Source organism: Triturus cristatus, chromosome 4_1 (assembly GCF_964204655.1).
Source record: "Triturus cristatus chromosome 4_1, aTriCri1.1, whole genome shotgun sequence".
Lineage (NCBI taxonomy): Eukaryota > Metazoa > Chordata > Amphibia > Caudata > Salamandridae > Triturus > Triturus cristatus.
Window position 1 is genome coordinate 249,496,830 of NC_140585.1, and position 16,546 is coordinate 249,513,375.

Genomic DNA, 16,546 nt, shown 5'->3' on the forward strand with positions numbered 1-16,546 from the left:
GTTGCATCACATTCTTGTCAATGTTCTGAATTATTGATTTCGTTTTGGTTCTTTCAGGGAATGATGGATCTAAACAAGACCAATAAATGGATGGCGTGACTTGCGCGAAGAAAGAGGAAGGGAGGAGACAGACAGAGGACTTTGTATTGTGATTGATGGAAACTGTTGATGGACTACATGTCTGAACGTCTCCCTGGTTGTAGGGAGTTGTAGTTTTTCTGTCGTTTTATGAATACTGTGATATCTCTCTGGCTGCTGTGTGTTTTGTCATAATAAAGCGAAGAGAGAGATTTGCATAATCCGAAGCCTCAGGTCCTGACATAGAATCAAGCTAGGAATAATCATGGGGGGGGGGGGGGGGGGGGGGGGGGAACTACTCGAACCAAACATGAAATCACACAGAATACTAATGTGTAACTATTTTTAATGCAAATATCCAATGATCTTAAAAATAATAAACAAATACTGGCACAGTCTCAACACAGGGAAGTTAAAATACAAGAAAGCACTGTTTGGGGTAAAAAGAACTGAGAATCTCAGAGATATTCAAGCCCATACAAGAACACACCTGAGCAGCCAGACCAGATGAATCCAGCACCACAAGTTGGGGCCTTCCTCCTAATACAGGGCATTTCAACAACAAAATTCACTGTCTGTTACCTCAAGAAACGCCATACCACAGATGAGAACAAATGGGTAAAATCAGAGACCTCAATAATAGACCCAAAATAAAATATAGGCTGTTCGAAAAAGAACAACGTTGGGTATTCTAGTTTAAAATACACAATAGTGGACTAAACAGTGAGATTCCAAGGTCATTACTTAGGAGAAAGGAATAGCTCCCTAAAGGACCAATGTTGGTAGAATACCTCTACACATCAATTCTTTCTATTTTATTAATAAAACACTGTATTCAAGTGACCACGCACTCCACTTCGCCTTTTTTATCACAATGGTAGGATCTCTATGTCAGAACATGGTTGATTCCTGCTTTAAACCATTTTAATACCTGCTATTTACTGCCTTCACCTGTTCAATCAGATATCATTTCATCTTTGGGGGCATGAAAATTGTGCAAGCATGAAAATTGTGCAAACATGAACAAACACCCTTAATTATGTTCTTTTTTATTTTTTTAACCGCATACGCTGATGACATTCTAATTGTAACGGAGCAACCAAAGACCTCAATTGAGGTCCTGATAGACACCATAGAGATATACTCAGGACACTCAGATTATAAGCTCAACAGGGATAAATCAGAATGCAAACCCCTGAACATCCACTGCACTAGGGACATCCTAGGGGGATCGGGCATGGCCTGGCAAACAGGGTATATCAAATATCTAAGTATATACTTTGGTAACGGCCTCATGAGCACACTAGGCCACAATGAGAAACTATTGCTAGAAAAATTAATGAAAATCTTGGAGGCCTGGTCCCCGAAATTTATAACCCTTCATTATGTTCTAATGATCAACATGCACCCACTCCAAGATGGCACATCTGCACCGATACTGAAGGTGGGATTATAATGTGATCATGTGATGTACAAATGCATGTACATACGCGGTTTATCTATGCAACAGTGCGATTTTAATAGATCCTGAGCATGACACTTTTTTAAAAAAACATATTAATACTAAGTAGAAAAAAATAACAAATTTCTGGACATAAAAAAATACTCATGCCATCAAAAAAACACTGACGCCATCCAATACAAGATGACTCATCCATACCAGTGCACATACACCAGCATATGACGGTATCACATGACCATGTGTACACAGCACATGTTGTCAAACACGTCCTCTATGGATTTGACTTTGCTAAATTGATACCCGTGCAAAACCTCTCGCCAAGATTCAGGGTGATTTGGACTTGACTGTTGGGCTTCCAGCCAGTGTACCACCTGTGGAAGTAGGTACTCTATGACTATGCACAAATAAGGAATGTACTGATAGGTTATATGATGCTGATGTCTCCCTCCACTATTTCCGGTAGTTTTCAATGTGGGCCACATCAGGGGGCCCTGACCGTCTATTGTTAGCGTGAACAATCGCCAAGTTTTGTACCTGCTATGTTATACACTGGGAGCAGGTCTATATGAAGCATGTTGTTGTACAGCGTGCATGGGCACTGAGCATGCAACAGGTTTGCTGTACCCACTATCACGTTGCATGATGTACTTTTTTATATTGTCTGTAATTTTAGGTCTAGTGAACCTATCAAGGAATAGGTAAGTTCCAATGCGGACTTTATTCACAACCTTTTAGTGTGAGCACTGACGTGTGTTAGGGACCTGTGCTTAACTTTACCCAACTACTCCAGACCCAGTATTATTTAAATTAGGGCAAGTTCTTGGTCCTGATGAATGCTGCAAACCCTAAGAAGATAGTTTAAACAAGAAACATGTCAAAAACTTCCCTGTCACTCTTTGGATAATTAAGTCCTGGGAGTGTGTTTTTTTAAATCCTGTAATGGATTCCACTACCAGCTAATAAATAATAAGAACGTTGGTCATTGATAGATAATTTGAGTTCATTTGGTCCAAACCATTACCACTCATTTCCTTTGAAAAACTACTTTCTACCAGAGGTTCGTCCGTTCGGTCCATCCACGAACACATGATAAAAGATCTCCAAAAACGACTCTGCAAAGAGCCCATTGGGTATTGCACCCCGCAACACGGAGCTCAGCCAGATGATGAAGCATGTCACCTTGGTGGGTGAGGGTCCCTGCATCCTGAAAAAGGATCATCCTTTGAACTGAAAACAGTTTTGCAGCTTCTGACAGTTCAATTGATTTGGAACTTCATACCTTTTTGTAGGGTAATTAACCATGGCCTGTAATTGTGTGCTCAGCAAAAAAAACACTCAGTTGAGTCTATGTAGTAGTGTGGACAAGCCAAAACCTATTATTTTGACACAAATAAGTTCAAGGTTAGCAGTTCAGAATAAGCAAAATTATTTTTAGTAACATGTGTACAAAAACTGACCGATTACTTCTAGTGCTAGCAAAGTCTGTCAGATAAAGGATACATGAAATACTGGAATCAAAAGAACCTTGGAAAATATTCACTCACCTTTCATCTTTAAAAGAGTGTCCAGGGTGTGCTCCAGCTCCTGAATGTAATTCTTAGCTCTGCGCAGAACCTGCCCCTTCACAAAATATAGCCATTAACAATCATAGTCAACCAAAGGAAAACGTGACATTCCTGCTACTAGCACAAAACAAGCATTTGCAATGCAATAGGTCTCGCCTTTGGGACCTTCTATGTATTTAGCTATGCAGCACATTAGCCTGGGTGCTGAAATATCTACTGTTCTTTAACATGGAGGGAGAGTAAGCACCAAACTGCAGCACACGCCAGGTATGGGAACACGTGGAGAGAAATATTGCCTTTCAGCTGGAAATGGTATAGTCTAAAGCTCTGTTTTTTTTTAAAAAAATTCAGGGCCTTCGGTGGTCATATCACTGAAAATACAAGATTTGAAAAAAATATTATAGTCTGCGGGTGCTTGTGGAAGGCAATTTCTATGGACTGGAATCTAGAGAATGCTAAAGTGATTCTGGTATTTTACGGACCTCTGCTAGTCGTTTTCTATCAAGAAAGTTAAATAAAGGCAGTTGCCAAAATTTTTTTTAAAAAGAAAGTCCCTCAGCACAAAGCAATTCTGGTATTTTACTGCCCTCTGCTGGTCGTTTTCTATGAAGTGTGGTAATTGGTTGCTTGTCGATCTGTGCTAGCCTGCTGCTTCCATATAGAACTCTAGAATGTAGAGTGCTTGGACCCTGTTGCCAAGAGCTCAGTGTCAGTTACTGCTGGGCGTTGCTGTACCCTGAAGCTGGAATAAAGAAGTTCATCTTGCTGTCAACCAGTCTCCTGTACTTCTTCACTTTGGCGATGAGCGAAGAAGAGTGAACCTGTGAGACCACCTTATTGAAGTCTAGAGGAGTCTCCTGTGGGGCCTGACAACTTTCAGCTGAGTTTTCTTGGAACTGCAAAGTACTGTGCGCGCATCTTTATAGAGATTTACTCCAGTCTGCTTCCTTTCTCTCCTGCTCTACATTACGCTTACACTTCCCAGCCTGCCGTTGTCTATTCACTCGCAAGATCCGTTTCTACAGGTCTTTCATTTCTCCCAACGCTTCCTTGAGCAGCCTGCGCACCCTGCAGCGACCTGAATCAATGTGGCTGCCTTCGTATTCTTTTAGTCTGGATTTTACCCAAGCCTCTACTTCTGAACCGCCCTCTCAAGGCCCGCACTGTTTCCTTCACCCTGGAACGGTGCACACCCTTTGTTGGCAGGATTTTCTTGTTTTGTTTGTGACTTTCTGACACTTCGTTTTGCGCAATTTCACCAAAGCTTGAGACTCCTTCATCCCCTGCATTCTTTCATAACGGCGCATGTCTCACCGACATCTTTTGAATGACTGCGATACCTGCTCACGCCGAACGCCTGGCCCCATAACTTAGGGTGACCAGACGTCCCGGTTTTCCCCGGACGGTCCCCGTTTTTGGAGAAGTGTCCCCGTGTCCCGACACTTTTCTCCAATTGTTTAGAAACAGTAAACTGTTTGTACTTCGTGTCCAGGGCCGGCTTTAGGGCGGTGCGAGTGCCACCGCACCGGGTGCTGGCTTCCTGGGGGCGCCGTGTTTTAAAGTTTATTATGCTTTTGAAGCACCTGCTGCAGCGTTTCTTTACCCCCAGCAATTACCAGGCCTCACATAAATGTCAAGATAACTCGTGTGATTAATAATCTTCCTGGAGAGAGATCAGCATTTTGTATAGTTGAGGTTTTGACTTCGGTGAAGTTAGTGTAGAGGGTTAACATGCCTGCTGCAAAGAACCTGTACCAAGTAGATTACAGAGTGCGTATGATGTAAACAGATCAACAGATTACTGCTTTCAAAAGAGATATCCTTTTGTTACTTGCAATTTATAACTTAAAGTCCTGATCTAGAATAGTGAGCTATTAACTTTCATCCTAGAACTGCATACACACTGCAAAGTATACATTATTAGAGCATTGATTAATGTTGCAAAAAGGGATAATTTGGCTAGAAATCGATTCTTATTATTAAAGAAAACTCCCAACTATGCTGTTTCTTTTTCGATTCTGCGTTTGTGCTTCTCCACACAAAGCACTCTTAAACTATACTGCCTACCAGTATGGATGACATGCGACTCCCTACACTTTTAGTCCTTTGGCTTATGTAACATTTCCTATACACTGATTACACATGCATGATTGATTGTCTCTGTGTAATGTGTGTGTGATGCGAAGTGCTCGGACACCCTACACTGGTATGAGTAGCGCTATATAACTAATTCAATGCATCTGAGAGAGTGTGGTTATGGAGACTTGGTCACTGTTAAAGGGTGCTAGTGAGAGAATCCGTGGTGGAGGTGGTCTTGGGGGGGCGCCAACAAACACTGTCGCACAGGGCGCCACCAGCACTAAAGCCGTGGTCACCAACTATAGCAAATGTTGAGGCAAAGTCTGTTTAAATGGAATTAATGGTTACAGCCAATAAAAGACCTCTGATTTGTCGTCTGTAATGCTTCATCTCGGTCTGTGGAGGGAGCTGTCATTATAGTCCTTTTTCTATGTCCATGGGAGCTGTCAAATAGTCCTACCTTTATGTCGATGGTTACTGCAAACCGTAGTCCTACTTCTATGTCTATGACCTGTCCCCGTTTTTTGTTTTGAGAATCTGGTCACCCTACCATAACTGGAACGCCTCCATTCTTCCACTCTGTGAACCCAGACGTCACTCCAGAGTCGAACACTCGTGACGTCCTACGCTCTGCTACGCTGTTCAGGGCCCTCACTGCCCGGCAAACAGTCTTGTCTACGGAGCTTCTTCGTTTCCCAGAGTGACAACGCGCTTAGGCGCACAGCCATTCTTCATACACATTCCTGCTTCACGTTTCTTCGCGCTGATGCGCACAGCAATTTGCATCAGTTTCTCGTAACGCGGGGACGCGCACAGCTCAACATCTTATTTTCTACAACAGCTGCACATCTCAACGCTGATACACACAGCACGTCAGAGTAAAATCCGCGTATCAGCTATTGTTTACCAGTCAATTCAATTCAATTAGCTTTATTCGGTAAGTATAAAACAACCATAAAAGCACATTTAAAAACATTGTTAAAAGACCAGTGCAATTCATTACATTAATTGATTACGACTATTAAAATTCTATTAAAACAACATACTTTTCCTTGCCTGAATTGATCTCAGAATGTATGTCGCGGCGTAAAAACAAATATCAGGTTCTCGCATTGTAAACAATAAACTCATAGCAGCATTCGTAGTTAAAGTGCGATATTTTTTAAACAAAGGTTTAAGAAAAGCAATACGGAGGTTCCGGAACAAATCACATATAAGGAGAAAGTGCATGGTACTTTGTTTAGAACGTCCATCCCATGGGCAGGGGAAAACGGAATACTTTTTTACACAGGGAAATGCTACCAAGTGGTGAACGATGCCTAATCTCATTCTAGTAAGGACAAATCGATGTGATAATCTAGTTACCTGGCTCAAATAAGCTTGGAAGCCCCCAGTTTCTAAAAATGAATAATAGAACTGGCAAGTTGTTAATTGTCCACTACTTTTTTGTCGTACAGACTTACACTCTCTCAGAAATGTATTTTTCAATTCAGTTTTAGACATTTCTATTACTTCATTGGGGTTTTCCAAAATATTTATTTTAAATAAATCCTTAAAAGTTTGTACTATGTAATTGAGCCAAGGGATCTTTAAACAATTATCTTGTTGGAGACAGTCTTTAATAATTTTTCTGTTGAACGCGGTCTCTTCTTTCAGCCATATAGATCTCCAGATCAACAAAGGTCTTAGCCCAATTAGGTCCGTCAGATAATTAATCCCCACTTCGCTATGTATTAGATCAGAGGACGCTGAAGTGGGTAAACAAAGGAAGATATTTTCCTCTGTTTGCAAGTCACCATGATAATGATGACCCCAAACCCCCCGCACCATAAAGTGCGATTGAGGTACATCTTGATTGATAAATATGCATCATATCTTTGATACGGCGGTCCCCTATTTTAGCAGCAAACCTGAAAATCCCATGTACACCTTTTGCCATTTTAGACCTAACATTCATCATTTCTTGTGACCATTTACCGTTACTAGAAAAAGTTATCGCTAGGTAACAGAACTTATCAACGGTTTGTATTCTCTGTCCGTCTACAAAAAAGGGTTTGGTTCTCACGGACCGTGGGCCACAAACCATAGCATATGTTTTAGTCTTGTTGATCTGCAACTTTCTACCCTTAATAAAACCAACAAACGTATCTATTAGCCTCTGTAGGCCTATAGGTGTTCTCGATAAAAATACGGCGTTGTCTGCATAAAGCAAGACCGGCACATCTTGTCCTTCCGCCTGGGGTGCATCAGACTTTACCAATTTAAGTGTTGCATCCACTTCATTAATAAAAAGTGTAAAAAGCAGTGGAGCAAGGACGCAACCCTGACGGATGCCTAATTTAACCTTAAATTTGGGAGTACACTCGCCCCTTTGACCATACCGCACTGATGTTACTAATTTTTCATAAAGCCTAGCCAGAAAGAAAACAATAGGCTCTGGAGCACCAAGACCTAGTAGAATCGGCCGTTACATGGCATGATCCACTAAATCGAATGCGCTGCTAAGGTCAGCAAAACATAGGAAAAGGGACCCTTGCTTGGCACGTGTAGATTTTCCAATTACTAGATCCAAGTTAATACACTGTTCAAGGGTCCCCCGTCCTTTCCTGAAACCATATTGGGATTGAGTTAAAATCTCATTTTACTCCACCCACTCCTCTAGCCTGACAAGTAGGACCCTACTCATAATTTTAATGGATGAATCTAGGAGAGAGATCGGGCGATAATTTTTTGCATCAGATCTATCCCCTTTCTTGAATATGGGGATAATTATAGATTCGCCCCATGTGGAGGGAGCGCCTTCCGAGACAGCGGCATTAAAAACTCTATTTAATATGGGGCCCCAGAGAGCAGGTGTAGCTTTATAGACATCTATTGGGACACCATCCGGGCCCGGGGCTTTCCCACCCTTGCTGCTATTAATTCCTTGTTCCACCTCTACTAGTGTAATATTAAGAGGTAAAATCGGCCAGGGACTTGAATCCCCGGGGTCCATTATGGCAACATTTCCTGGATTGAAGATGCTAGAGAAATACACAACCCATGCCTCACTGCTGACATGAGATGCCATTTCGGGGACCTCCTCGCTTTTTAAAAAAGGTGAGTTAACTGTCTCCCAGAATAACTGGCTGTTAGAAGTATCCACAGCCATTGTTAATTTATCCCAGGCCTCCTCTTGAAGCTCTCTCCTTCTCAGTTTTAAGTGTAATTTATAGGCCAATCTTAAATTCTTAACAAGCACCAAATCCCTACTCCTGCTAGACAATGCTTGTTTAAGCTGATTCAAAGAGTCGGTACAGGCATGGTTGAACCATCCTCTATTCTGTTTAGATTTCTTATTAGAAGTTGTAGTCATAATACTATTAATAGTTCCATTACTTTAACAAAAGTTCGTTAAAATCAGAGAAGGTTCAACATTAGCATCCAAATTTGCACAGATCTCGGTATAACATTCAGTGACAATATTTTTTATTACCTTATCCGGGTTGACCCCTTTCCATTTTATTCTAGTACCATTTGGTCTACATGGGGCTACATTGCCAATCATGGTTTGTATTACCGGGCATCTATTGTCCCATACAGCTAATATCATAGTAATACAATTATGATCACTTAATAATAGATCTTCTACCCACGGAGTGGTACAGAATGAAAACAATACCTGCAGAGACCAAGACATGATCTATAATGGAGTTAGCGTTTACACCTGTAAAAGTTGGGATCAAATTACCAGAACCGTCTCTTGCACACTGCATTATATCCAGATCAAATTTGGCCAAAATTATGTTTAAAATTTCTCCATAGGAGTTATGTGGGAAATGCACACAATCGTCTCCTGTGTCATTCCTAAACCCACAAACCTTAGTCGCAGATAAAGGGCATATTTGCGTATTAAAATCACCCATCCAGATTATATCAAATTTAACACCTTTTTCATTACCCAGTTTATCAATTGCATTCTCCAATTCTATAACTACCTTGTGTCGTGTACAATCAAACAGATTATTATAAAAATTGATTAACAAGATTTCCCATCCATTTTTTTGGTATAGCCAGAGTACCTGTGAGTGACATCCAACATTAAAAGACTTTTTAACTTCTATAGGCAGGTTATTTGACATAAGTATTAACAACCCCCCTTTTGCTCTACCGGCTGTGGAACTCAGAGCGGTTAAATTAAAAGAAACAAACCCATCAAAATTAACATATTCTAGACACCATGTTTCCTGGAGACATATAATGTCATGTTTACTAAGAAAATCAATCCAACCTAGCATCTCTCTTGCTATATTCCATGTGGCTATACTCAGTCCACAAACTATAGGACTCTTTACGGTTTCAACTACCTGGGTCATTGGGTACTGCACAGCCCCAGTCACATTAGTCATACAGTTCACAACAGGGGGAGAAAAATCTTCTTCCATGGGTTCGCTCATATTATCATCAAAAGACTCACCCTGCTCTTTACTCAGATTCCTACCTTCCAGAATACTTTTATCCCCTTGTACATTTAGCTCCTGTCTGAAAGGTACTTGTTCTTCTAATCCCTCAGCACTATGTTGGCTAGTGCTCGTAAAGCCCGCCATTCCTTTAGCGTGGCCGGCAGGGCTATGTCAATCAATCTCCTCAAGGTTCATAAGTGGTTGAAATCTGTTATGGGTTGGGAGGGCAAAATATGGCAAAGGGGGCAGAGTTCAGTTGGCTCTACGATATACCAGATCTATAGCCATAGATGTATCTTGTTTTAAATGGCTATAAAAAAAACAAGTGGGAGAAGTAAAATTCTACCTTGATTATCAGTCTGAACAGGAGCTCTTGCCTAGCATGATATGGGTTTTTAAAGTTAACAATAACACAGTCACCCTTCTTTGTTTTCTTTAGGGGACCGATCCAATTGACTCATCTTGTCGTAAGGATCTGATCCGCAAAGTTAACAGGGTAGCCACAATTGCGTTTTAACCAATCCACCACTTTGTTTTTAAGGGATGCATGTGTTTGTTATACTTGGACTAAGAGGGGGAATATTCACCAATACTGCCACATACGGGCAACAATCCGGGGGTAAATTAATAGATCTAACCCTTTTTCCCACCTCTGAGTCTTTCTCTATCTGTTTAGTAGTTACCTGTATAGTCCCCATGTTCCTAATACCTTGGATACCTGCCTCACAGGGAGAACTATTCCCCTGTATTTCCTTCCTTTGTCCTGGGAGGGCTGTGTTAACTACTGTGTTTAAAACTATGGAATTAGGGCTGATCTGTTCTCCAGCCCTTCCGCTCCTAGGAATATCTAATGCATCCCCTGTAACAGGTATTGCTCCTGTACCTTGTGGTCCTTCCTGCTGCCCATTTAAATCCCTTTTGCCATATTTCAAATTTGTTAAGTGCCCCATTAAGTCTAACTACCTCACCATTAAGTAGATCTATTTTATCATGCAGTTGTTTAAGGTGAGATTCTAAAGTTTGGGATATAGCAGCTATGATCTTATTAACCTGTAAATCACACATAGTTCCCAGGCTAGATGTATGCTCCACTATAGGGTTATGGATTGATGCCTTAGTGCCTTTGTTGGCTATCCCCTGTTTTTGCGGAATTTTCCAACAGCTCCTTTTCCTTTTAGGGAGAGGTGATCCATTAGCTACTGGTAGACTTTGGACTTCTCTAGGGTCTGGGCATAAGGAGTTAAGATGGGAGGCAATGTGTGGATCATTGGTTATGTTGAACTCTACATTAGACTCCACTTGTGGATCGATCACGCTAGTAGAGCCGGATGCTTTACCTAGTCCTAGTGAGAGGCGCCGTTCCGCCTTATCTATCTCAACACTAATGGCGCTAACCGCCTTAACAAGATAGCAATCGATGGTAGAGCCTGGGATCTCAACTATATTGTTTGTGCCTTTTGATAATTTGCGTTTCGACATGTTATTAATTCTGTATTTAAACAAATACCCCTATATACAAGAAAGAATAAAATATAAACAAACAAGATAAAATCAATGCCTGAGTTCGTATCCTAATCTCTTAGACAACTTTTAAAACAAAATAAAATGTAAAAAGCTTATTGATTGTCTAAATTTCAAGGATAACAATTACTAAGAATAAACTACTAAAGTACCACTAGACGTGTCCAAATGAACCGATTATAAACATCTTCAACAATCAAAGCGTACCACTTAATCACGGATTCAATGACTATGAATATAAATATAAAACCAAGGGGGTTGGCCCAGCCCAGCCTCGCACAGTCTCGGACGGTCTGAGACAGGCCCACCCATGGCCCGGGCTTCGCCCGGCACACGCCCGCGCGCGTCCCTAGAAGCGGGGGCCGCGAGAAGTTAAGTAGCGCTTGTGGGCGGGCAGGCAGGCAAGCACAGGTGTGCACAGTCACGGGGCTCCTGGTCCTTGGAGTCCCGAGGCAGCAACAGCCAGCAAAGAAATCCCAGCGACAAGCGGCACCCAGTCTTCCTGCACTGATACGCACAGCTGGCCATTCATTTCTTCCATCACCCTAATGAGCACGTCTCAATTACTTTCTTGCTGTACCCTTAAACATTAATTTCTTTGTTACTGCTTACTTACTTTGAGTGGTGTTTATGCGGACACACACAGCTTTAATTTCACACATTACGAATTGAAACAATAAGAATTTTTTGTTTTTCCTGCCTGCAAATTTTACGTGATGTTTACGCTGACGCGCACAGCTTGAAGTTTACACTTTCTCAGAGAAGCATGTCATAATACTTTTGACACTTACTTGCTTACAATATTTTTGTGACTCGTGTCAACGCTTCACGCCACCTTTACTACTTATCTACATCTTCAAGTTCTTACGCCAATATGCAAAATGCAACTCCACCCCCTTCTTTCTCTCTAACCCTGGTGATCCAACCTTGCGTTGGTCAAAATGGAAAAAGATCTTCCTTAATTATGTAAGGGTTTGTGGAGTATCCTTGAGTGCTGAGAGAAAATCTGCATTACTGTTACCCTGTCTAGGCTCTGAAGGACAGGATGTCTTCGAACATCTTCCAAATCTTAATGATGGTGAATCAGACATCCTCAATGAGTTCGAAATCTGTCTTAAGAAACTGGATAACTACCTCCCAAAGGTTAGCACAATTCTTGAGCACTACTACTTTGGGAAGCGCGTGCAAAAATCCGATGAGTCAGTTGAAGCAAACATCACCGCTTTGCGTTAATTGGGTGCCACGTGTAAATTCGATGGATCCCTTGAAGAGCACATACATGATCAGTTCATGCTTGGTTGCAGTGTTGAAAAGATCAAGGACGAACTTTGGCAAAAAGATGACCCAAAGCTTGATGAGGTTGTGGTGTTACCCAAGAGGATAGAACACTCTCTGGCTTGTGTGGAAGTCATTAACAAGCATTGAAAATGCAATAGGTCTCGCCTTTTATTAAGTTAAAGACATTTGCTTTGCTAATGGTATTGTATAGCATAGCAAATGGCTTTAACTTAATGAAAGACGAGACCTATTGCATTTTTAATGCTTGTTTTTATATTTCTTCCGTGTTACAGGCTTCTGGTACTGGTCCTCCAACCCCTTGAACCAGACAATCCTCTTAAAAAAGGTGCTGCGATGGCGAGGACTGCTGTTCTTTATGCCAGAAAAGAAGCACATTGCAGCAGGCAGTCTGCACTTTAAATTGATGATTTTGTCTGAGAGAGATCACAACTGTACGGCACACATGTTTTCGACCCCAGAAGGATGAAGGGATGAGTTGGCCATGCAGTCAATTGAAGCTGTTGTGCAAGTATAAACAACCATTGGAAAAGCCAATAGCTCATCCTTTTACAGCCAAGACCGATTGGCTTTGCCAACACTAGATGTTTTTATGGAAGGGTTGTGAATCGGAAAAAACATTTAAAAAAATCTTTTTAATATACTTTCTTAACTCTGCTGGACGGAAGATATTAAATTACACACTGAGTGTGAACATGCAATCATTTTCGAAGACATGCCTTGAATGTCAACATCATGTCCTCCAAAAACACGCACAAGCACAATAACAAACAGAAGCCTCAGACTGAGAGGCTACAAACTTCGGGGGAACCGCGCTTTACGCCTTCCCCGTCGCGCTGTCCACGCTCCGAGGTGCCGTCTCACAACCTCGTGTGACAAAACACCTCACATGTATGAAGAAATGGGCATGTACCGGTCAAGTACAGTTACTGCCGCGCTGTTGCACTAATGCAGCAAGCTCCCTTTCCAGGCTGGACGGGATCTCTGACACCTGTTCCCTCCCCTCCCAGCCACGCCCAGGGTGGGGAGCCACCTTACCTGTATATCCTGCCCCCCACAGGTCCTCAGTAGGGTACAAGGCAAGAGGCTGGCACCTTGGCAACGAGGAGGGGCTTTCTCCCAAGGCTCAGACGGTGGGTGGGTGATGTCGGAGGGTGGTGGAGATTGGGGTGGGGGAGTTAGGAGTCAGCGGCTCTCTGTGCTGTATCTCTGACTTGTTGTGCCTGAGGGTAGGAATGGAGGAGGAGACAGAGAGAGAGAAGGAAAAGAGCATGAGAAAGAGGTGGGGACCACGAGAGGAGAGAGGGTGATGGGAGAAAAGGATGAGATGTACACAAGAGTGAGCGAGGGGTGGAAGGGAGAGAGAGAATCGGACAACACAAGATTGAAAACGATGAGGTGGAAATGTGAAATGGGGGGAACAGAAAGAAAGAAAGAGTGTAAGGAGAAGGTAAAGGGGGGATGGGATATAATGGCCTACATATGCTCGAGAAAGAAGTCAGAGGTGATACGGGAACAATACAATTAGAAAAAGCTGTGTGTGAGCAAGAGAACACACAGCTAAAACGAGAAAGAGAAAAGTGTTGATGAATCCCACCGTGTGGTAGAAGAGGAGGGATGTTAGTTAAGAGTGTGAGAGGTCAGATGGAAAGAAGTAAGACGGAGAAAAACATGGTTTCCAAAAGGCAAACGGATTGTGTGAAAGGGAGATATGTGTGTATGTGTGAGTGTTTAAGAGAAATTATGTGTAAGGATCATGTGTCCAGTTGTGTATGTGTGTAAGGGAGGTGAGTGTCTTTAAACGGGATAAAGAGATAGGGAGACCTGTGTATGTGTTTAAGAGCGGTGTATACCTAAGGGATGTGCACACGTAAGGGAAATGTTTGCTGTTGAAGCAATGTGTGCTTGTGAGATGTGCGTGCAGGTGTGTGTTTGTGTAAGGATGTTATGTGGTAAGGAGATGCGTGTTTACTAGCGATCGGAGTGCAACGGGGATCTGTGCAAGTGAGATATGTGTTTAAGTGTAGTGGGAGCCTCCAAGGGCTACACGTCTTCATGGAGACTATGTAAGAGAACGTTGTGTCAAAACAGATGTATGTGTGTATGTTGTGTGGGATACAATGCAAGGTAGAAATGTGAAAAGAAGATATATTTTTTTTCTTTGTATATTAATGGAGTAGTCGATTATATGCTTCAAGTTAACACCGACGCTACCAAGTTGGCAGGAGCTCCTATACCAATATTAATGTTTGCCGACGACACTCTCATAGTGTCTAAAACTCCGTGTGGCATGCAAAGGGCTCTGTCAATTTTTGAACATTTTTGCAAAGATCATGGCTTGGAGGTCAATGTGTCAAAGACCAAACTTATGACATTCAACCCACACCCAAGCTACAGAACTGGTAAGCTTATAATGAACGGCCAAATTCTGGAGGAGGTAACAAACTTTACCTATTTGGGCATTCATGTGTCCCAAAACAACCGGTGGAACAGACATTTGGAACTGTCCACGTTGAAACTCACCCAGATTACGGGAACGCTGGTTAAAGAGCATAAAAAATCCGTCACTAAACCTGTTAAACCAGTGTTACAAGTATATGAGGCAAAGGCCCTAAACTCAGTCCTGTATGGGGCAGAGCTCTGGGATTTTGACGCATTAACATCCCTAACGGCCGTCGAAAACACATTTTTTCGTTGTATTATTGGCTTACCACAAAGTACGCCAATGGTCCCATTGCGTTATGATCTAGGCAGAAAGGCCATTAAGGACTTGGCCAATCTCCGTCCGGTTTTATACTGGAGGAGACTATGGACTACACCGGAGCTCCGATCTTACGCAATGGGCATCATGGACGTAATTCAGGTTGATAAGTTCCATAAGATTGGGTGGCTTAGGAACCTTCGCGAATCCTTGAAAGATCTGGGGCTGGAAGGCCTATGGAACGACCCAGTTGTCGCTGAGTTTCCTGCTAAAAAGCTATTGAAAACATTATACTGGGAACGGGCAAATCACAGGGTGTGGGGTGATTCTATTTCCCCCACGATGACCAGCCGTTTCTTAGAGGCAAAGGTCACACCTTCTTAGAACCTTATTGGGATCTGATCACCTCACCAAGTGACAGGAAACTCTATTTTCAACTTAGAGCAGGATCCCTCCCACTCAGGGCCCTAACTTGCGGGTGGTTTGGTGTAAGTACATGTACCTGCCCTGTTTGTGGTGCCAAAGAAGAAACTATTGCCCACTTTCTGTTCGTATGCCCTGAATACGCTACTCCTAGACGACACTGGCTTTCCCCTTTATGTAAACTACTGGGCACAAGGAGCTCTGTTGTAGCTATCAGAGACCTACACACAAGCACTTTACCAGTCCATTCAATTGTCTTAGCCAAATACTTGGGGTGGGCATGGTCTCTCAGACGAAAAGCCCTTCGGTGTACTGAGAAGGCATATAAGTAGGGCCCTAAAATCCACAATTATTTGCTAGATATCCTTGTTTTACTTATCGTTTTTATTACTGATATGTATTGCACTTCATCTTGTCTGCTTCAATGTTTAATTCTACTCTTATTTACAAAGTTGACCTATTTATTGGAAGATTTTATATTATCTAGTGATTGTGATATTTTATAACTCTGTATCTGTTTGTGTCTTGTATGAATTATTTTTTAATTCGAATAAAGACTATGATGATGATGATGATGAAAAGAAGATATGTGGCCGGGTAAGCTGTTTGTAAATGAAGTGTGCGAGTGAGGGAGAGGTGCCTACGGCGGAGTGACCCATAAGTGCATTTTAGAGGATATGTTTCTTAGGGCACGACTTGACATGCACTTGTAAGGGAGATCTGTATGTGTGTTTCAAGAGAGAGAGAGAGAGAGAGAGAGAGAGCGGTTTAGGGGGCGTGTTGGTGTAGCTGTGATAGGTGGGTGTTTAGAGAGATGTACGAGCGTTAAAGAATAACGTAGGATAGAAGTTAAGAGGGCCGCCAGATGGGAGGGGTGTGTTTGTGAGATAGAGAGAGGAAAGTGACCAGAAGAGGGAGTTGTGAAGAATAAGAGAAGTGGAGCACATGAATTAAGTAAAGGGTAAATGTGGGGAAGAAG

General features: G+C 42.2%; 1 protein-coding gene across 3 annotated transcripts in view; it reads right to left on the reverse strand.

Annotated features, from left to right (window-relative positions):
* Positions 1-16,546, reverse strand: part of STRA8 (stimulated by retinoic acid 8) — a 181,367-nt gene that overhangs the window by 129,145 nt on the left and 35,676 nt on the right. For all 3 annotated transcript variants that reach the window (XM_085650526.1, XM_085650525.1, XM_085650524.1), the window contains exon 3: positions 3,085-3,160. In XM_085650526.1, the coding sequence (XP_085506652.1) occupies positions 3,085-3,160 (76 nt within the window). The remainder of the gene's footprint in view (positions 1-3,084; positions 3,161-16,546) is intronic.